The sequence below is a fragment of the Phoenix dactylifera genome, chromosome 7 (assembly GCF_009389715.1).
Source record: "Phoenix dactylifera cultivar Barhee BC4 chromosome 7, palm_55x_up_171113_PBpolish2nd_filt_p, whole genome shotgun sequence".
Taxonomy (NCBI): Eukaryota; Viridiplantae; Streptophyta; class Magnoliopsida; order Arecales; family Arecaceae; genus Phoenix; species Phoenix dactylifera.
The window spans coordinates 15,809,736-15,833,438 of record NC_052398.1 but is presented as its reverse complement, the minus strand read 5'-3'; the positions used below and the strand labels follow the sequence as shown (position 1 = coordinate 15,833,438).

Below are 23,703 nucleotides of genomic sequence, written 5' to 3'. Positions count from 1 at the left end.
AAATTAATCTTATACAAATTTCTATGCTTAAGAAAGTATGTAATATACCTACAGATCACTATCAATAACTTTACCAATGGCTCAGTTTAGAGCCTCGTGGCATAAGATAATGACAAAGGAAAATGACATAATAAGATAAAAGACTTAAGCCATTAGAAGTAGCAAGCTTTTTTCGGGGTTTGCTCCTCTAATGGCTTGGTCGTAAAAGTCGAGAGGATGGGCCATCTAAAAGTTTCAAACTTGAAACCCAAGTATCGTTGTCACGGAGCCTTGTAATTCTCACTGCAATAAGATTATAAGAGTAGGGTTGGTGGTGGATGTAGCAGAAAGCTGTCCATTTTTCAATGTAGTTGTTGGCAATTACTTCCAACTTAATGAGATTCCTTGATTCCAGTTGATCAATGGGATTTAGGTTGACATTTGAGTCGACAATGTAACGTATACCTTGTGTCCACGTAAATTGTCTAGAAAGTTGCTGAAGGAAGTAGGAGTCCAATCCATACTTTTTATTGGTTGGAATATTCCTAATGAGGTCGATGGTATCGCGTTCCTCGCAATGTATTGTCAGCTTTGGGAAGGAGTTTTAGAGTCTCTTTCCCTCCTCACGGTTTTGCCCCACAAAAGGTGCCTTGCGAGGAAAAGAGTTCCCCCATCCATTTAAGGCACACTGTACTTTTCTGCTATCTAGCGGATGTGGGACTAAGTTCGAGGCCCTTTATTTCCACAACATCAGCCTTCCAGCGGAAAGGTCTGTATCGGGATCAAGGGCTCTCAACGAAATCACCAATGATGAGGTCGAGAGTATCCCCCGACCCCCGGTCTCAGACCTTAGTCCCCACTGATCGTAGGCAGAAGAATGGTTGCATCCCTTGCAAGGTATTGTCTGCTTTGGGGAGGGATTTCATAGTCTCTTCCCCTCCTCACTGTTTTGCCCCACAAAAGGCACCTTACGAAGAAAAAGGCCCCCCATCCTTTTAAAGCACAGACCTTTCCGCTACCTAGCCGATGTGGGACTAAGTTCGAGACCCTTTATTCCCACAACACCAATCATAATGTAAATCTTGGGCTATCAAAAAGCTAGCCATATATCATCTTGCTCAGCCTTCTTCTTCAATTTCTTCTTCTTTTGCTTCTTCTTTTTCGGCTTGCAGAAACAAAGTTCAGAGCCAAACAAATTCTACAGCAATAGCATCAGCCATCACCTAGCGATTAATAGGTGAAGCAAACACATTCATTCTGATTGTCTGTCTCTAAGTTATAGTAGCCTCTTTGGCAAGATAATCTGCCACTTGATCAGTCTTTCTAAAAATGTAGTTGCAAGAGAAACTCTAAGATGTTCAGCCTTAAATTTGAGGAAGTAGTAGGGTATTGCTGCTCCTCCTGCTGCATTCATTGGCTTCAACCTCATTGGTCCAAATTCTCTCATTCAAGATGAGGAACCATGCTGGACCAAAAGAGAAATCTAAGTATGGATCAAAATACTTGAGTTCCCTAGTAAAATCTAATTCGAGGAAGAAATTCATGAACATTTCGAAGCTAAAGCTACTAGGATGAGCGACGAACGTCTATCTCATGGCCATAAGTGAGTGACCATGCATCTTGAGGGTATCACTAGGTTGTTACCTTAGGCTTCAACTCCAGAAAATAAGCAAATTATTATAGATGCAGAGGATACAAAGGACCTCCCCCTACTATGACTCGATCGGTCACCATAGTGTTGGGCAAGAATGAAGCAAGCCAAGGCTATTCTTCTACCTGAGGCAAGGGCAACTACAATCCTGGCATGTCTTGTGACCTTGATCATTGGGACACATTAGATATAATTGCGCAACCAAATCAATAAGAATGAATAGTGCTTGAGGTATGTGACTGGACTTCTTTCTTTCTAATACCTATATAGCTAAGACCCATGTTTTCATGCCATGGAGCAAAGGGAAACGGGAAAGCAAAGGAAACAAGGAAAATAGGGTTTATGCAATGAGGAAGGGAAAAGAGTAAGAGCAAAGGTGGAAAAGGTAATGGAATTTTTAAAGACTTTAAATAATTCCACTTAATTAGACAACGGCTAGCACACATGGCTGTCATTCATTAGCATATAAAGAATATAACCATTAAGTGGCTATCATTATTAAGGAATTCATTCACTCTCAAAAAAACCTTAATGATTACGAGATTTGCAAAACCTAAAATTTAAAAGTACACCAATTTTTCAAAAATTAAAAACAAATTCCCAAAGGGGAGGGACATATGTTTACCCTAAATTTTATTGGCTACATAGTATGTGTTGCAGGGACGGCGCTTTGGCCGGAGCCTCGCGCAACAGCATGGCCCATACCGACCAAGCAGGAAGAAACCGCGTCTCCTCGCGAGGTATTGTCCGCTTTGGGCTGCGCCTGCCACACTAGGGGGTTCGCGTTGGTACTGCCTCTGAGCCGTACGCTAGGAGGTCCGCGTAGGTACTGCTCCGCCCTCACGATTTTGCCCTTCAAAAGGTGCCTCGCAAGAAAAAGGGCTTTGCCCCCCATTTAAGGCACGGAACCTTTCCGCTTTAGCCGATGTGGGACTATGTTCGACCCCCTTCCACAACAGTATGCATTTGCTATACTACAATAATCATATTCATATGAATGTGAGTTTTGATTAGCATCGAGCTGGTTAGACAAGTGATCAGCATGTGAGAAGCAAAGAAGTAATTCCAAAATAATAGATCATTAGAACCGTGGACACAAGATGTTTCAAAAATGGTTTCTTAAAACCAGTTGTTATTTGGTTATCAAGCTTTAAAAGGAAGACTCGGACCACGATCACTCTCTTGGCATGACATCTAATTGATTTCTACTTGTTATCTACAGTAGAGTTCTTTGGGAGAACCCATAAACTTTCTCTTTGTATCTTTCTACTCTAGCGCAATAACTGTTTCATCCTCGACAATCTCTATTTTGTTTTCAATTACTTTTCCTTTTATATAATCAATCCTCCATTGGATTGTTTCTCCACCTGTAAATTATTATTTTCTTATTTGCTTTAGTTCTTCATGATATTCTTTTATGTCCCTTTATTAAGGCAGCTCAAATCTAGTTTTCTGATCGACCTAATTCTACTAATCGACCTGGTCAATCTAGCAGGCTAGCGAACTAATTGATGATTAGTTTTAATATATATATATATATATATATATATATATATATATTGAGCTCAAGTTTCAGACATTTTAACCAAAAATGGAATCACTGCCTAAAGAGCTACAGACATACTCTTTTCATGCTTGCGTATGTTATGCTTTGACTTATTTTTCATGCATCACTCGCTCATCATAACTTCTCCTTGCATTTCCAATACAAAACAAATTACAAAACATTCGAGTAACATGTGCCACATAGTGATGCCTAGACAGTGCTAAGCCGTTCCAGTACAATGTTCAATTAAAAATTAAATATTGGAGAGTTAGAACTTAGAAGGATAGAAAATAAGAGGGTATTTGGTATGGGGTGATGACCCCGAGATCAAGGATAATATAGGTGGAGATGACGAGATCACCAAATTTGGTTGCACTTCAGCGATCCTAAAAGTTAAATATTCCATCTTTCTTCTGCAGAAGTTCAGCTGGCTACAAGGTATTTATTATGCAAAAAAAAAGAAGCAAATCCTTGTTTTAACATCTCAATCTTTACAGACATGCTTAGATGTGGTATCCATTTTACTGTGTCTCACTTTGACTTTATCAATTTTCTTCATCATGAAAAGTTAGATGTTTCATTTGCACATATTTTGCGAATAATTCCACATCTGCTATATTGAGTTCTCCTTCATGACCTTCATCGTACGTAAGGACACAATTTAGGTTTTCACTGCCAATTTATAACTGAGTTTCTGCTGGAGAACTTTCCTTGATAATTTCTTGGTGCAATAAAGCATAGGATGGAAACACAAATTATAAAATCCATTGTGTATTACAACTAGAGTCTTCGTGGAAGTTTCCATTGTAATTTCTTTGTGAAAGTCAAGCACATCTTTCAACACAAGTTTCTTGGATGTGTGTGATGCATGCGGCTAAAGCATCCTAACAGGCTAAGAAATTTGAACCTTACTACTACACGATTGATCATTTCAAAATGCGAATCCAAATGATCAATTATAAAAAATCCATTTATTCTTCGACACTTTCCATTTCTTTATATGGCAAATAATCCTAAATGAATAGGTGCAGAAGTTGACTTGAGGCATTTCCTCTATCCTTTCTTACCTGAAAAGCAGGCCTCCTATATTCCTCGGGATGAATAAGGGTAGCACAAGAATATTCACCTATTATCTATCTTTCATTATCACCTCTTGTTAATGTTGGTGCTATGAAATAAATAGAATAATGCTATGTTGCCGGCAATATAAATAACAAAATAAATACAATAACGCTATGTTAACTGACCATTTGATTCCAAAAATTTAAACTATTAGAAAAGAATATCTAGCTTGTCTTATAACTTCTCTATGTGTTCAAATGCTAGTGTAAACATTATTCACATAATATAGGCTGGACCTAGGTAGCGCCTATTTTCATTCAAATAGTGATTGGATATATATCCATGGCTTCAAATCTGGTGTACTAGACTATGTCCAAAATTTGAAACTAGGTCTTGCTTGATTTTTTTCATTTTTTTAAGATCTAAGATATGGGAGAATTCCTAGCAAATTGGGTGAAGGCAGGACTCAGAACCATGTTCTAGGTACCAACTCCCAAAGAGTTCAGTAAGTACACTCTTAACACCGGCCCTCATTTGAACAAGTATTAATAGACCTATATTAGAATTGAGCCAAATAAAAGTCATAAATCTACAAAAATACTGTCGATGAGTTCTAAGTAGTACGTTGTTGCACACATGCAGACAAGCACAGACATAGAAACAAGAAAAAAAACAAAGATTACTCAAAATATTATATGGGGCTAAAAAGCAATATGAAGATGAGGGATCCATCACTTGATTTGATTGCCATCTTACAATTAGTTCTTCTTGACTGATTTTTTTAATTTCAAATCCTTAATTTCAATGGGTATCTTATGTTCTTGTTTATTGGTACACCAAAAAAAAAAAAAAAAGAAGTAAAATTGCAGTACAATTATGTACAAAAACTAATTAACTTTATGTGAAACCATATCTAATTGTATGCATGGGACTAAAAAGGTAAAGTTAAATAAAGAACTTAGTGTTACTCGTCCAAAGGTTCTTTTTTTTCTTTTTGCATAGTCAGGCTGTAATTTATTGAGCATTCTTCATATTTCATTTAACATTCATCCTTGGTATATAATTCAAAGCACTTATTAAACACTTTGCACCTTGTTTGTTTATACTCTTATGCCTATTTTCTATATATTTGTAATTGTTTTATATACAATTATACCTTTATTTTGTAGATAGGACAAGGATTAAAAGATAAACCAGGATTAAAATAAAGGATGGCAAAGTAAATTTTTGGTCAACTAAGTATTTGACTATTAAAACAGAGGGTGAAATTACTTCCTCATCTCCTCCATATGTAAAGATAACTCAAGAGCCTGGACATTTCAAAGCTAGGCTTCCAAAAGATGAAGCCTCTAAATATGATATTCAACATAGAGAACTTTTTTAATGAAGAAAGCCCCACATGAATGGTCACCCTAGTTTAGGACTCAAGTTGATAGATCAAGGACTATTTTCTTATCCTCTCGCTTTATTCAAAGGACACATGCATGTATTGCACATATCCAATACTAGTGTGCACAATAGCAAAGATGATGATAATAATAAAAAATAATGAAATTTAAATATTAATCAAGCTCATTTAATTTAACTGTTTGATGCCACAACTCCATCATTTATTGCATGTTCCTATGAATTGCAAATCCCAATTCTAGGGTATTGTGGTTGACGTACGAATTGTTCAAATCTAGGACCCTATCTGAACTAAATCTCATAGATGAAATTTATTTCATCCAGTTCTAGGCGAATAAACTCACAATTAGGTATAGATAAACCAGTTGCTCTTTGATAGCATCTAATGGGATTGAAACGATCTCCTTGACTTTTCCTTCCTACATCCACCAATTGTTCTCCATCCCTAATCGAAACCCATAGGATAAATGCAAGGCCACCATCTGCTGAGTATGACGTTCCAAACTAATGAATGCCATACCCCTAGGAGATTATGAGAACATCCAATAATCAATTCCCAAACTGTCTCCTTAGTCCACCAATTTCTCCACCCATTTTATTATCTTCAATCTTTTAAAGAAGTACTTTACATCAGCTAGATGTTCAATTTTATATTGTAAAATTTGTCTCCGACTATGTAGTCGTATTTTTTTTTTCTCGATACAACGGCGACTCACACCATATAAGCGTGGGTGCACCCAGTCCTATTTGACAAGAGGAGCCGACGAAGAAAGGGAGGAACAATATGGATGCTATCCTATAGAAATTCTTCTGAATGATGCGCAGCGAAAAAAGCAATCCAATTGGCGATAGATATTCGTCGAAACATATGGGTGACAAAAAAATAATCAAGCCCAAGTCATCTTCTAAGTCGATACTGTGTACTCCCACCGTGCACCTCGCACGCGCCGTGGACACACCCCATAGAGAGAACCAAGGCCCGTCCATCCTTCTTTATATGTACGTACTTACCCAGCCTGTTGAGCCAACCAGCCGCAGAAGGACGAAAGAATGAGCTACCAGCAAATCCCTCCGAGGGGCTCCTACCCTCCACCAGGCAAAGATCGCTCTCTTTTTTAATCTAGATTTCAATGAATTTTGTTATGCTTTCTTGGATTTTCTTGAATTTCACCAGATCGTGGAGAGATGAAGATGGTATTGAGATGATTGGGATGTGTTGGTTGGTTTGGTTTGGTTGCAGGATACGCACAACCCTACCCACCTCCGCCATATGGATCTCAACCTTATCCTCGACCTCCACCACCCCAAGGAGTCTACCCTCCTCCCCCACCGCCGGGGTACCAGGGCTACTTCCATGATGGGTATCCTCCTCCGCCTCCGCCTCCTCCATCTCAGCCCTACTACCACAGCCATGATGATGGTGCTTCCTGTTCCTCCTTCATACGTGGATGGTATGCATCTCGTCTCGCAGTCCTCCCCCTTCGCCTCTTGTTTTGTTTTCTTTTTCATTTCTCTCCAATTTCTAATTGACGCTTTGGTTATTCTGGATTGATGGAGAAGTGGGATCGATTTAGTTGGCTCGATCTATTTGCTTACTTTGTTATATTTCTAAGTGATTTACTTATTTTCCCCCCTTTTCTTGCTGCTGGTTGTGTACAAATTATGATCTTTGATTTGGCATGGCCTGTTAGATATGATGTCACTACTACTTTTTTTTTTGGTTTGAGAAATGGAATATTTGATTATGTTAATTGATTACTTTTGTTCTAGATGTGGATTATGCTAGTTTTCTGGCCCCTCTAGATGTTATTAGGTCACAGATGTTGCATTAAAAAATTATGGAATTGCGTTCGACATATTGATCTTAAATTTAGACTCTCATATCTTCTTTATTGAACATCGTAGCCGTTAAATCTACTGGAACATATCATCGAACAAATGGGACAGAAGAAGTCGTAAAAAGACAAGCTGTAGCCCTTCGACTCTTTGGTTCTCTCCTGTTTGCCACCCCAACCAATAGCTCCTGTTCATTGTCCTCTCAAGGGATTGATGATAGGCAACATGGCATCCAATTCCATCTGTTTGACTCTGGATCACATCTCGCAGAGGAGCTTACTACCATTGTCCTTTGGCTTCCAATGACCAACTGCACCAAATCCATCTTCTATTCTCTGCTTTACCTCCCTACAACCCTAGATCTACCATCACCCTTGGTAGTGGTGGAGCTGATTTCCTTTTCTACTGTTTCCTTTATCCCTCTCACCATCATGCCGCACCTTGTGTCTTCCATCCTCACATGTTTGAAGTTGGATCCAGCTACCCCTCAACTATTTTCTCCTTTCTCCTCTTCTAAACCCTATTTCATTCTCACTCCTCTCCTAAACCTTATATCAGCCAACCAGTGCAAAGTACCCCAACCTCAGATTGTCAAAATGCCTAGGAAATCCTAGGCGGTGACCCCTTTGTTGGGAACCCGCCCATGCCGCTGATATTTCAAAACAAAAATCAGATGGCAGCGGAATCGACATGCACGGGTTCGACGTTCATCGCATGAACGTTGTTTCGAGACCTTTCGTAATTAGGTAAGAATTAAACCTTATAAAACTAATAGGAAGATCAAATCTTCACCTTGCGCGGGTAGATGATCACCGCAAATCTGAATTCGTGGTTTTTGAAAGAGGGTTCGCTTGAAGCCGTTCAAACGTCCGGCCTCTACGGGTATCCACACGAAGCAGGATCCGATCCAAGCTCTCTATCTCACCGGGGTGCTAGCTCCCTTGCAGAGATAGCTTTGATGGCTGATGTCCTCTCTTTCAATCAACTCTTGATTGCACTTGAGAGGAGGAAGAAGAAGGATGAAGAAGAGGAAGAAGATCAAATCCCTTCGCAGCTTTCTTCTCTTCACACGCGCTGAAGCCAAGGAAGAAGACCAAGAGGAGGGAGACGCCTCCTCTTCTTTTCCCCTTGCAGATGGCGGCTGAACCAAGGGAGGAGAGGGAGAGGGTGGCCACGGCTTGGAGGAAGAGGGATTCCCAATACCTAGGGCGCCGGCCCCAAGTCCTCTTCTTAAAGGGATTGGAGCTCCTAACATTTAGGAGCTCCATGACAAGTTACCAAAGAGGGGGCGCCGGCCCCTCTCTTCATGTCGCCCTAGCCATGTGGAGAGGGGCTGATGCCCCTCTTACTTGGTTAACCTAATCCTCTTCCAAAGAGGATTAGGTGCCTCTCTCATGGTTTAATCCCAATCTAATTAGGATTAGCCAATTTTGGGTTCAACTATGCTAGTCCTAATCCAATTAGGACTTGGATGAATCATGACTCAATTGAACTCTTCAATCCTAATCCAATTAGGAGTCATGTTGATTCATTAGATTATTAATTAATTTAGACTTAAGGAATCCTAATCCAATTAGGATTTATTTAATTTTAGTCCTAATCCAATTAGGACTCTATTTGAATCCGAAGTCCTAATCCAATTAGGATTTCTAGGAATCCTACTCCAAGTAGGAATCCAATTTTAATTCAAAGTTCCTAATCTCATTAGGATTGTAGGAATCCTATTCCTAGTAGGAATCCCAGTCCTACTCCAACTAGGATTCCCAGTCCTAATCCAATTAGGACTCTAGGAATCCTACCCGAAGTAGGACTCTTGTTTCAAGTCCAATCAATTAATTTCCTTTGTTCCTTCTTCAACTTCTTATCAATCAAATTGATTTCTTGTGATTCCTAATCACGATTTCAACCATCGGATCGGTCAATACTTCTAGTGTGTGTGACCCCATAGGTTCTATTCTGACTGGTAGTGAGACATTGTGATCTCTATCTCAATATCATTGAAAACTCCTTTCAATGGGTTGGAACGATTCCAACTCAACTCATTAGGGTTTATCGATCATCAAGATAATCCCTATGAGTCCCACCATCCACCAGTGACACCTAGCAGCATGTAGTGGCTACCCAGCAGAATGGAATGATGAACCTCTAGGTGCAGTTAACGTGTGATACAGTCCTACTATCGTGGATCCCTACAGGACGGAGGTCATGGACAACTCGTCAAACCCCATCGTCTGTCATATGTCAAGATTTATTCGACTCGAGTTCGATAGTGGAAAACTCTTTTTCCACTTTATTATTACTGCCCTGGCCAAGGTCTTAGAACTCAGTCTAACAAATCACATAGGATCACTCCTCTTCTATCAAGGTCGATAGATTCCTTATAGGTGCATACCCTACTCCTACAGTGAACCTACTGCAGCCAATCTACACTGCATGGACCCATATGGCTAGAGACCATGTATGTGTGCAGTCAAACTACAATAACCTCACTGTGAGTAGCCGAAGCACCGCAGGTCAAAGGACCAGTCACACTACTGCAACATCAAGCAAGTCACTGACGAGTGGATAGACATCCAAGTGACTTCTTGTCTTGGTCACGCTCAGTACCCTTGTTCTCTAACAAGCACCTGCACTATCACTTCAGTGTCCCTACACTGTGGACTCAAGTCTCGTCCATCCAGAAGGAAAGTGATCTGTGCACTGATCGGATCGATCACCGTCCTCGTGATGATCTATTGATCAGGAACATTTAGAAATTAATCACCAATGATACATGGCTCAAATTCTCAACTCTTGAGAATATGTATCATCATCTTATTAATTTCTTGGACGATTCATAGACACATAAACAATATGAATGAAAAGATGCCTTTTATTTATTCAATAATAAATAGTCAAATACAAAATTATGTCCCTAGAAATAACAATGTGTCAGCCAGATTGGCTTCTAGGGCATACATCTAACAATCTCCCACTTGCACTAAAGCCAATCAGTCATATATCTAAGTCCCATCTTCTCAAAGTGGGCTTCAGTCTTTTGCTGACTTAGCTGCTTAGTGAACGGGTCTGCCACGTTATCCGCGGAGTCTACTCTCTGCACCTCTACATCATAGTCGCGTATGAAATGAAAGTGCCGCTTTATGTGCTTGGACTTCTGATGAGACCATGGCTCCATAGCTAGTGCTATGGTGCCAATGTTATCGCAGTAAAGTGTTATGGCATCTAATGACATTACACCTAACTCTGCAATTAACTTTTAATCAGAAGGTTTCCACTGCACCCTTAGATACGGCTTAACATTCAGCTTCTAAGGTAGAATCTATAATGATCGGTTGTTTGGAACTCTTCCAATTTACTGAACCACAATTGCACATATTCTGATGTAGACTTTCTATCATCAATATGTGTGCATCCTTCTACCTTCAACTCTGATCTTCTTCCAAAGACCAAGAACATGTCCTTAGTTCTTCTCAAGTACTTAAGACTGTTCTTCACAGCTATCCAGTGCTTCTTGCCTGGATCCGACTGATATCTGCTTGTGACACTCACAGTAAGAGCTATATCAGGTCGTGTACATAGCATGGCATACATGAGGCTTCCTATTGCCGATGCATAGGGAATCTTGCTCATGCGTTGAATCTCTTCAGATGTGTTGGGGCACATCTTCTTGGAGAGATGAATTCCATGTCTTAGGGGTAAGAGACCCCTCTTGGAGTTTTCCATGCTGAACCTCTTCAGCACCTCCTCTATGTATATTTTCTGTGACAGGCCAAGCATCCTTTTAGATCTATCTCTATAGACCTTTATTCCCAAAATATAGGATGCTTCTCCAAGGTCTTTCATGGAGAATTCTTTTGACAACCAGACCTTGACCGAGGTTAGCATGGGAATATCATTCCCAATCAGGAGAATGTCATCTACGTACAGTACGAGAAAAACGACAGCACTCCCACTAACCCTTTTATAAACACATGGTTCCTCCTCGTTTTTGATGAAATCAAACGTTTTGATTGCATCATCGAAACGAGTGTTCCAACTCCGAGAGGCTTGCTTTAGTCCATAGATGGATCTTTGCAGCTTGCAGACCTTGTGATCTCCATCACTGGAAGTGAAACCCAAAGGCTGTTCCATATAGATATCTTCATCAAGATATCCATTCAGAAAAGCAGTTTTCACATCCATCTGCCAGATTTCATAATCATGAAATGCTGCAATGGCAAGCAATGTTCGGATGGATTTTAGCATGGCTACAGGTGAAAAGGTCTCCTGATAGTCAATGCCTTCGCGCTGACTATACCCTTTCGCCACAAGCCTTGCCTTATAGGTCTCTACCTTTCCATCCGAACCTATCTTCCTTTTGTAGATCCATTTGCATCCAATAGGTACAATACCTTCTGGTGGATCTACTAAGGTCCAGACTTGGTTGGAATGCATGGAGTCTAACTCTGACTTCATAGCTTCCAGCCATTTCTCGGAATCGACATCAGATATCGCCTCGTTGTAGGTTTTGGGATCCTGTATGTGATCCCTATCTCCCACTAGGAACATTTCCTCGGTATCCTCTTCTAGTATACCTAAGTATCTATCGGGAGGATGGGAGACCCTACTAGATCTACGAGGTGGTTGAGGGACATCGTGTACTGGCTCCTTATGAATAGGTTCTATAGGATCCATGACTCGTTGCTTTTCAGAGACTTTCTCTTCAAGCTCAATTTTCCTCCCACTGCCTCTATCAAGGATAAACTGATTTTCCAAGAAGATGGCATGACGGCTCACAAACACATTGTGATCCTCTGAGACGTAAAAATTGTATCCTAATGACTCTTTAGGATATCCTATAAAACGAGCACTTATGGTCCTAGCCTCTAACTTGTCCGCCTGTAGTCGCTTGACGTGGGCCGGACACCCCCAAATCTTGAGATGACCCAGACTTGGTTTCTTACCATGCCATATCTCATACGGTGTGGTAGGAACGGATTTAGAGGGAACTCTATTCAATAAATAAATCGCTGTGAGTAAGGCATCTCCCCAAAGAAACATAGGTAAATCAGTGAAGCTCATCATGGACCTGACCATATCCAATAGGGTCCGATTTCTCCTCTCTGACACCCCGTTGAGTTGAGGTGTACCCGGAGGTGTCCATTGTGAGACTATGCCGTTTTCTTTGAGATAGTCCCGGAATTTTCCACTAAGGTATTCTCCACCTCGATCTGATCGAAGGGCCTTAAGAGGTTTTCCAGTTTGTTTTTCTACTTCATTCTTGAACTCTTTGAACTTTTCAAAGGATTCAGACTTGTGTCTCATAAGATACACATACCCATACCGTGAATAATCATCGGTAAAGGTAATGAAGTATGAATAACGTCCCCTGGCTAGCACATCGAATGGGCCACATACATCTGTATGTACTAGGGTAAGTATTTCGGTGGTCCTCTCCCCATGTCCTACAAAGGGCAGTCTAGCCATCTTTCCTTGAAGACAGGACTCGCAAACTGGATATGACTCGGAAGTCAATGAGCCTAAAAGCCCATCTTTATCCATTTTGTTCATTCTGTCCTCTCCAATATGGCCAAGCCTAAGGTGCCACAAATACCTTTGGTTTATCTCATCTCTGGATCTTTTGGATCCTTTGGCACTCACATCTTGCTCGGTAACATTCACAGATACATCCATATGTAAATGATAGAGACTGTCAATCATGAAACCACGTGCGACTATTTTATTTCTTAAATAAATAGAACAGCAGTCTTTGTCAAATGTAAAAACATGACCTTCCTGTGCTAGACATGAAACAGAAATCAAATTTCTGCTAGCAACAGGTACATAATAACAGTCTCTAAGTATTAAACTAAATCCAGACGGTAGTCGCAGATGGTAGGTGCCCACAGCCACAGCAGCAACTTTTGCCCCGTTGCCAACCCGAAGGGTTACTGCACCTTCCGCCAGCCTTCTACTTTCCTTTAGACCTTGCATGGTAGTGCACAAATGAGCACTAGAACCAGAATCTATAACCCAACTAGAAGTAGAAGAAACCGTTAGATTAGTTTCAATAATGAGCAAGTCTATACCTTCTGAAGGTGTGTCACCTTTCTTGTTCTTCAGGCTCTCGAGGTATGAAGGACAGTTTCTCTTCCAGTGGCCTTCGACATTGCAGTGGAAACATTTTCCTTTGTCGTTAGCCTTTTTCTTTTGAACTTCCTTCTTTGGCTTCTTGTCTTTCTTCTGCTTCTTTGCAGGCTTCTTTTTCTTCCAAGTAGACTTTCTCTTGGAACCAGAAGTCAACTCAGCAGCGAGGACATTGCCCCTTGAACCTTTCAAGGCTCCCTCAGCAGTTACCAACATGTTGATTAGTTCAGTCTTAGTGCATTCAATCTTATTCATGTGGTAGTTTACTATAAACTGACCAAATGAATCAGGAAGTGACTGTAGGATCAAATCCACTTGCAATTCCTTGTGCATGTCCATACCGAGCTTCTCAAGCTCCTCTAGGTCCTTGATCATGGTCAGACCGTGATCATGGACAGACTGCCCCTCGCGCATCTTCGCTTTGAAAAGCCTCTTGGACACTTCAAAACGAGCTGTGCGACTTTGCTCACCATACAACTCTTGCAGGTGTGCCAGTATGTCCCTAGCAGTCTTTATATTTTCATGCTGGCATTGGAGTTCATTAGACATAGATGCCATCATATAGCATTTTACTCTAATGTCATCGTCCAACCACTTTTTATGCATCTCACGCTGAACATCAGTGGGACGTGCTGGTAATGTGGGGATATCTGAATCGAGTATGTAGCCTATCTTCTCACAGTTCAAAACTATTTTGAGATTTCTAAGCCAGTCCTTGTAATTGGTTCCGGTCAGTCGGTTGGTCTCAAGAATACGGGTCAAAAGGTTTGAAGCCGACATTGTATCTGCAGAGAGTAAAGATTCTAGTTAGACTTTTGTACTTGATCCTAATCTGTCCTAAGGTCTTTCAGAACAAATGTGACTCCCACTATTTTCTCGAATTCCTCACACTCCCCTGGTAGGAAAACGGAAATCCCACACGACTAGGGTTTCTAGTGGGTACTGCGGTCCCACCAATTTACATGCCACCTCACCTAACAGTTATTGGTGACACATAGATGGATGAGTGTACAACTCTTGTACAATGCTTCTCAAGCATGTTGCAGTGCAACTTGGTCTCTAAGCCATGAAGACCTCACCTAACAGTTATTGGTCTCATTTCTTAGTTAAGTCAGACCCACCGTATAACCGTAGGAATAAAGTCGTCATTGGGTCCTCACCTAACAGTTATTGGTGCCCAACCCCACCTTTACCCTACAACATCTCATGTCTATAGAGAGGTCCAGCCCCCCAATGCAACTTGACCACTGTATCCAGCCGAGACAAGTCAACATCAGAAAGGCCTTAGCAGCTCTACTACAGTGGAAGACCTATTGACTTAATATTGGTTAATCAGGTCTTAGTATTTGCAACTTGAGCCTTTCATAAGAGGTAATCGAACAATTGGCCAGGTAAGCAGGTGGGAGGCTCCCCTTACTCAGAGAGTAAGGTCCTAATTAAGTAACCACCTTTCATGCTTTCCTAGACACCAATTAGATCAATTAATCTAATATGACTTGCTCATGTCGGTTCACTCTCGACTTGATTGAGGAGGTTTTGATTTAGGTCTCAATTGGGTTTGCTACATCACATGTAGACCTATCTACCCGACTCTCATTCACATCACATGCAAACGGCGCATTGCAGGCAGTTATAATCGCGGCAATAATTAAAGCTAAACTTTAACTAGGTGATGATCATGGATTCTAATTAGGTCGTATTACAAGCACATGCACATCAATCGATCAAGTGGTCTTCAACTCTTGAATTGATTCCAAGCTTCCTTGATTCGATCCTTGATCAACTCTTGATCCCATCGCCATCAACCGCTTAGATCACCTTTCATCTCATGCCTTTGCTTCAACTTGATCGTTGATGTACATCACATCACAGAAATACAACCAGATGTAAAATAAAAATAAAAATAATTTACATCTCCTTTTAGGAGGCACGCAGGCCTCTCAAAACATCAAATAAGATGCATGCAAGCATCTGAAAAATTACATGACATCGCAGATCACATCGCAGGTCATTACATTTGATACCAAAAGGGGTTGAATCCTATGATCATCACTGTATGCAACAATTATAATTTTCAGATCTGAAAACTAACTGATTGTATCATGACATAGGTCGCTGATCATGCTAATCATGATTCTAAACTTTGTAATCCCATTAACAATGCATTTAGAATCATCTTTTTATCACATAAAAATCAGCATGCAAAAAATCAGCACCCCTGAAAAATCTGCATGCAGAATTTTTCAGCATGCATGATCATTTAATTTTCAGATCTAATATGCCTTTAGATATTTAATTCTTACCTTAATCTACGAAGCCTAGGCTCTGATACCACTGTTGGGAACCCGCCCATGCCGCTGATATTTCAAAAATTTTTCAGATGGCAGCGGAATCGGCATGCGCGAGTTCGACGTTCATCGCATGAACGTTGTTTCGAGACCTTTCGTAATTAGGTAAGAATTAAAACTTTTAAAACTAATAGGAAGATCAAATCTTCACCTTGCGCGGGTAGATGATCACCGCAAATCTGAATTCGTGGTTTTTGGAAGAGGGTTCGCTTGAAGCCGTTCAAACGTCCGGCCTCTACGGGTATCCACACGAAGCAGGATCCGATCCAAGCTCTCTATCTCACCGGGGTGCTAGCTCCCTTGCAGAGATAGCTTTGATGGCTGATGTCCTCTCTTTCAATCAACTCTTGATTGCACTTGAGAGGAGGAAGAAGAAGGATGAAGAAGAGGAAGAAGATCAAATCCCTTCGCAGCTTTCTTCTCTTCACACGCGCTGAAGCCAAGGAAGAAGACCAAGAGGAGGGAGACGCCTCCTCTTCTTTTCCCCTTGCAGATGGCGGCTGAACCAAGGGAGGAGAGGGAGAGGGTGGCCACGGCTTGGAGGAAGAGGGATTCCCAATACCTAGGGCGCCGGCCCCAAGTCCTCTTCTTAAAGGGATTGGAGCTCCTAACATTTAGGAGCTCCATGACAAGTTACCAAAGAGGGGGCGCCGGCCCCTCTCTTCATGTCGCCCTAGCCATGTGGAGAGGGGCTGATGCCCCTCTTACTTGGTTAACCTAATCCTCTTCCAAAGAGGATTAGGTGCCTCTCTCATGGTTTAATCCCAATCCAATTAGGATTAGCCAATTTTGGGTTCAACTATGCTAGTCCTAATCCAATTAGGACTTGGATGAATCATGACTCAATTGAACTCTTCAATCCTAATCCAATTAGGAGTCATGTTGATTCATTAGATTATTAATTAATTTAGACTTAAGGAATCCTAATCCAATTAGGATTTATTTAATTTTAGTCCTAATCCAATTAGGACTCTATTTGAATCCGAAGTCCTAATCCAATTAGGATTTCTAGGAATCCTACTCCAAGTAGGAATCCAATTTTAATTCAAAGTTCCTAATCTCATTAGGATTGTAGGAATCCTATTCCTAGTAGGAATCCCAGTCCTACTCCAACTAGGATTCCCAGTCCTAATCCAATTAGGACTCTAGGAATCCTACCCGAAGTAGGACTCTTGTTTCAAGTCCAATCAATTAATTTTCTTTGTTCCTTCTTCAACTTCTTATCAATCAAATTGATTTCTTGTGATTCCTAATCACGATTTCAACCATCGGATCGGTCAATACTTCTAGTGTGTGTGACCCCATAGGTTCTATTCTGACTGGTAGTGAGACATATTGTGATCTCTATCTCAATATCATTGAAAACTCCTTTCAATGGGTTGGAACGATTCCAACTCAACTCATTAGGGTTTATCGATCATCAAGATAATCCCTATGAGTCCCACCATCCACCAGTGACACCTAGCAGCATGTAGTGGCTACCCAGCAGAATGGAATGATGAACCTCTAGGTGCAGTTAACGTGTGATACAGTCCTACTATCGTGGATCCCTACAGGACGGAGGTCATGGACAACTCGTCAAACCCCATCGTCTGTCATATGTCAAGATTTATTCGACTCGAGTTCGATAGTGGAAAACTCTTTTTCCACTTTATTATTACTGCCCTGGCCAAGGTCTTAGAACTCAGTCTAACAAATCACATAGGATCACTCCTCTTCTATCAAGGTCGATAGATTCCTTATAGGTGCATACCCTACTCCTACAGTGAACCTACTGCAGCCAATCTACACTGCATGGACCCATATGGCTAGAGACCATGTATGTGTGCAGTCAAACTACAATAACCTCACTGTGAGTAGCCGAAGCACCGCAGGTCAAAGGACCAGTCACACTACTGCAACATCAAGCAAGTCACTGACGAGTGGATAGACATCCAAGTGACTTCTTGTCTTGGTCACGCTCAGTACCCTTGTTCTCTAACAAGCACCTGCACTATCACTTCAGTGTCCCTACACTGTGGACTCAAGTCTCGTCCATCCAGAAGGAAAGTGATCTGTGCACTGATCGGATCGATCACCGTCCTCGTGATGATCCATTGATCAGGAACATTTAGAAATTAATCACCAATGATACATGGCTCAAATTCTCAACTCTTGAGAATATGTATCATCATCTTATTAATTTCTTGGACGATTCATAGACACATAAACAATATGAATGAAAAGATGCCTTTTATTTATTCAATAATAAATAGTCAAGTACAAAATTATGTCCCTAGAAATAACAATGTGTCAGCCAGATTGGCTTCTAGGGCATACATCTAACACCCTTAGATGCCTAGGCAGAACACCTAGATAGCCTGGCAGGTGCTTGGAGTTAAAAATTCCCCAAGTTTGATAAAATTAACATATTAGCCTTGTACAGTCAAATTATTACAAATATAATAATCCTAACCTCTGATTTCTCCCCTTTCTCTTGTTTGCAGCCCTTGACCCTCTTGTCTTGCACCCTCACAACAGAGAGGAGGATTTATGGTTAAGAGAGAGTCTTTTGTTGAATGGTTGCTATAATGCATATAAGAGGAAACTTAAGTTTTCAAAGTGCTCTTATAAATAAGACTTATTAATATATCCAGATTTGCTAGATAATTAGTACACTTCGTAACATACATGCAGAAAGATGATTGAAATTTAAAGTGTTCAATATTATTAGATACTAGAATGAGCACATGCTCCACACACGAAGGAAGAAGTGAATAGGAGAAATTGTTGAGGCTATGTATCCTTTTTGTATCATTTAGGGAGCACTACGAATGCCTTGAAGTCCAACACATTGATGGACTCTACATAAGGTCTCGAAATCTAGCATGCGTGTCCGACTCAAGGCTTTTCGATTACATATAATATATAGAGAGAGAAGTACCTACATAGTAATAGAGTGACTAATAGGTCACTAGGTGCTTGCCTAGGCGTCAACCAACACACTCAGGCAACTATCACTCCTAACTACCTGGAATGTATCAGGCGCCTAGGCGGTGTGGCTGCTCAAACGCCTAGACACTTAAGTGGTTGCCTATGACAACCTTGCCCCGACGTTGGCTTTTCCCTTCAAAACCCCATTGTCAAGCCAAAAAAGAAATTTAGTTGATCTTGAGCTGGCTCATCATAAAATGATTAGAGCTTGAGCTGGTTTTTTCAAAATTGAGCCGATCTAATTTACTACTGAGCCAGGTCAGAGCTTAAGCCAGCTTTTTTTTTGGCTAATTTATACCAATACATGCTTTGAAGTAAAGGATGTGCTAAATATTTAAACTGCATCAACGATTTTTATAGTTTGTAGCTGAGTAGATCAGAGGGTTGTCAACTCGCGAAGTTTATAGCTTGCTGTTGTTGATTTAGAGGGCACAATTCACCATCAAATTTTACTTAACAACTCAAGTAGATGTAAATTTTCTTTCAGCAATATGTATTAACTGATTATGTTGACTTGTTATTATAGTTAACTCATTAGGTAGGGTTGCAGAGTGATTGGTAAAAGGTAATGAAATATAAGTAGATAGGAAGGAGAATGAAGGAAATGCAAATTGTTTAGACACCATGAAAAAGAAGATGATATTTCGAGTCCAATAAGCAAACAATAAATATGTTGCTCTCCACACTATAGGGGAGCATCTCCTAAATATATAGGCCAAGCTATACAAACCCCACAAAGATGTAGATCAATATATACTCTTAATACAATCAAAATGATCGCTTTCATAATTGAAACTGCACATTAAGTTAACTCCTTGAAGAAGAAGTTAACTATTCGAAACTAATGATGTACTATCCAAATTTAAGATCTAAACCATTGAACATTATCTACCCTACAAAAATGCTTGGAAACAAAATTTATGTGTTTTGATAATCTCTAATCTACACTACAATCATAGACACCATGGTCAAATTGTGATCGGCCTTAATGGATCCGTGCTATAGTGTCCCCTAGTCCACATAGGCTATGGGATGGGTCTCTGATACCATATGTCACAACCCAGGATCTCATCCAAAAATACTAGCCGGAAGGTATTATTTAGATTCCTTGGTCTTGTATAAGTACCTAGGATCTACTCTGTCCATAGCTGCAATGTGGGACTAAACATAAGCTCACGCGGGTCCTCACAATAGTCATTCATGTGCACACACAATGCATATATCTTAGGAGTTTAAAAAATTGCAAATTTTTGATCATGTATCTATCTAAAATACCTAGACTTGGAAATTCTCTGAATGTTAGCCAGACCTGGCAGCTCCCACAGCTTGTCCCATGGGTCAAACATGGAGCCTTGATTGGGCCGTAGGTAATGAGCTATGAGATAAACTAATGAGCTGGAGGGCAGGCGGCTACTCTTGTTAGGAAAAAAATCACTATGGTTGTACTTTCTATGCCACCAAAGCTTTCATTTATCCTAATTTGTGATCCTTGTGAGCATCTCTAGAAGAATACAAAGTCTACAGCAGGTCTTAATAACAGCTATAATATGGAACAAAATGCTTTGCATATGTTGAATTTAAAACAGATTTTTCTAGACCTGGAATTAGAGGGCTCAGGATTGGAGGAAACTGACTATTTCAGAGGAAGGAAAGGGAAGATAAAGAGAGGAGAAAAGCCTGGCTTCCCTCTTGAACGAGTTCACCCAAGTTTATTGAATATCCACAAAAGATCTGATTAAGACTTTATAGTATTATCTGTCCTTACAAGAAGGTTCTATGTTGAGTATTTAGCATGACTTCAGGATTTTCTTTTGTTCTTTTGTGCTGTACTAGAATGCCCTCATCAAACAGACTCATTTTTCTCCAAGTGAAAGGCCACCTAAAGTGGCCCAGCTATTTGTTCTTTGCTTATTTTCTTTTAAGCTATAGGACTCCTGAGGTGGGAGCAACCAGATTCAAACCTAAATAGTGTGACCTATACTGATCACTTCAGTATCACTTCAGTTGTGCTTTTTTCAAGAGGATACACATGCTTCTTCTTCCTTTGGTTATGGTTCCATGACTCTTGCGTTGTTGCTGGTGACTTGCAATTTATTTGACATTAAATTATTTTTTCCCTTCTAGTTAGTTTTAGTGTTCATTCATTCCTCTTGGAAAAGGCACCAAAAGACTTTACAAGCAACAAATTTCTACTTTCCTCTTACCAACTTTCTATATGCTTTCCTTGTATATTTTATCCTTGATAGCTTATTTTTATTCAAAACATCCAGATTAATGTAACAATAAATTATTCCTGAAACTTATATCCCAAAAATCAATAATCCACCTCCTTCCTGTATCATAATTTCTAGCTTCTGTCTACTTCTATCATGCATCATACAATCAACATATTTTTAATTTTATTTTTGTTTACATGGCAAATGTCAGTTATGAATGAGAAAAGGACAAGACAGATGTAGCACATTCTATTGTTAAAGTATTGTGTGGTACTTGTCTTTGTATGTATGCTCTGCATACACACACACACACACACACGCAAGCTGAACATAATGTACCCTTAATTTGGTGTTTTTTTTAGTGTTTCTTCTGCTGCGTCCATATGCTAGTAATATACTGAATCCAGTAGAACAGTTGCTCGTCAAATTCCAAGGCCTATGCTTATTACATCCAGCAGTTTGCACGTAAGTCCTTTTAGGATAGGACAAGGATTCGGTTCCCATAAATATGCACCCATGTAGGTTGCTGAATTTATAAAGAGGAATCTGGTGCAGTTCTTAGTACACATAATTCCGGCAGTGGATGCATGATTATTTCTTGTTCAAGCAAGGTTTCTTCTCATTATTTGCTTTCTCCTTTTTCACCATCAATCTAGGTCACTACTACTACAAATCTTCATCATAGAGTACATCACCTAGGCTTATGTGAGTGGGAGACGAGGTAACATCCTGGACAGTCATTCAAGTTGGTTCTTTTTTTGATGATCTACTTGGCTAATTCCGGCAAAATTCATATTAAATTAACCCAGGACTTCTGTAGTGTGACTATCATTCTTTTTGAACATGCAAGTTGAGGTTTGTTAAGTGTTGATCCATATATTTTGATAATGATGAGAAAGGGGTTCTTCATGTACACTAGAAGCACCATTGCATCTTGTTGCCCAACTCTTTGATTATCACACATCTTGTTCGATTAAGAACTTGAAATATGCAGCGAGTAGATGAAGACTGTGTACATGGTTGTGGCTGTATTGATTTATCCACTTTTATGAGGGGCATACACTACAGATCAGCAGAATCTGTGCCCTTTTAAGCAAGAGGTTTACTTTAACTTTTACATGAATCTAGTATTTGTGAAATTTGTTAGGATCATTTCAATGCGCAACCTAGAGGGGGGATAAATAAAATTACTATTGTTTTTTGATGATACAGTATCTCGCTAAGTGCATTATCTTTTCTTCTTTTTTTTTTTTTTTTTTTTTTTTTTTTTTTTTTTTTACAGTTTTGTCATTATCCTAGTTTTTCCTGCTTTTCCTTCTTCGTCGAGCCTCTTAATTTGCTCGCTCACTTTATCTTCTGTTTTCCCTGTTGCAGCTTAGCTGCTCTTTGCTGCTGTTGTGTGTTGGAAGAGTGCTGCTTCTAAGAAACCTTAATGTGTAACATGGAAATAATCTGCATTGTGCTCTATAATTGCCACTGATGTTGTCTATTGCTGCTTACAGCTTAAGGTCTTAGGAGGTTGTAGCATTACTCAACAGTGACTGTTTTTCTTCCTATATTTCTCATCTTGACCCTGTATCATGGTGGCCGTGGATTGTGTATAGTATAAGATCTTTGGAACTTAAGGCTTATTTGCACCAATCAAAGCTATTCATTCCATAAAAGCATGCTATGATGAATTTGAATTGCTTATAGACACCATGCTATTGACAATTCACTCAGTTTCTAGAATAGTTGCTGGAATTATGTGCAAGCTATGAATAGGCTGTATGGCAATCATATATCAACACATGGAGGCAGAAGCATGCCTCTGTATCCTACATTTATTAGGGATTGTGTTTCCTACTCTGCTTCAGAGTTCTTGGAGAGCGTACTATTAGGAAAAGAGATTTGATTTGGTTTCCAAGATGGACAAAACACAAGAAAAGCGAGTGAAATGCAAGAAACTAATTGGAGACTCACCATTAGGGCTCCAACACGGGCGGGATGGATTGGGTTGAGGGCTGAGTACAAATGCAATTGCACCTGTCTCCCCCAACTTAACCCAACCCAATACATATTAAGTTAAATTCAGGTGGAGTCTGCTTAGTGTCGAGTCGGAATGGATTAGGCCATGTTAATCAAGTTATATTTAATATCCTCAAAAAATTTGGATGTTTTTTTAGATTAATATTTGTTAAATTTGAGATCTTAACTGTCAATCAGTGATACTGTACTTACACAACTTAACATTAAATAGGATAAAACATAAATTTGAATTATATATCTACGAGATCATTTCGTGCTGTGATGGCTTGATCAGGGCCTAATTTGCTTGATCGGCCCAACCAGGCTTTGGCTCAGCCCAGTCGGAGCTGGTTGTGCCTCACACATGGTGGGAGTTCCTTCTCCCCTAATGATGTCGACTAGGAGATGGAGACCTAGGGCCGTTGTTGCCCTAGGGCTTTTCTATAAAGACATTTCTTCATCCCTTCATGACTTTTCATCACGAGCATTGCGCCTTTTCCTTTCTTTTTCTCTCTTTCTTCCTGTTTTGTGGTTTCCTTTCATTGTGCCCAA

At 40.1% G+C, this 23,703-nt stretch overlaps 1 protein-coding gene across 1 annotated transcript; it reads left to right on the top strand.

Annotated features, from left to right (window-relative positions):
- Window positions 1–6,521: 6,521 nt before the first annotated feature.
- Window positions 6,522–22,811, top strand: LOC103707822 (cysteine-rich and transmembrane domain-containing protein WIH2-like). The gene is made up of 3 exons (XM_008792491.3): window positions 6,522–6,741; window positions 6,886–7,096; window positions 22,519–22,811. The coding sequence occupies exons 1-3, from the start codon at window positions 6,696–6,698 to the stop codon at window positions 22,565–22,567; spliced, it is 306 nt and encodes a 101-aa protein (XP_008790713.1). The 5' UTR covers window positions 6,522–6,695; the 3' UTR covers window positions 22,568–22,811.
- The last annotated feature ends 892 nt before the right edge of the window (window positions 22,812–23,703 follow it).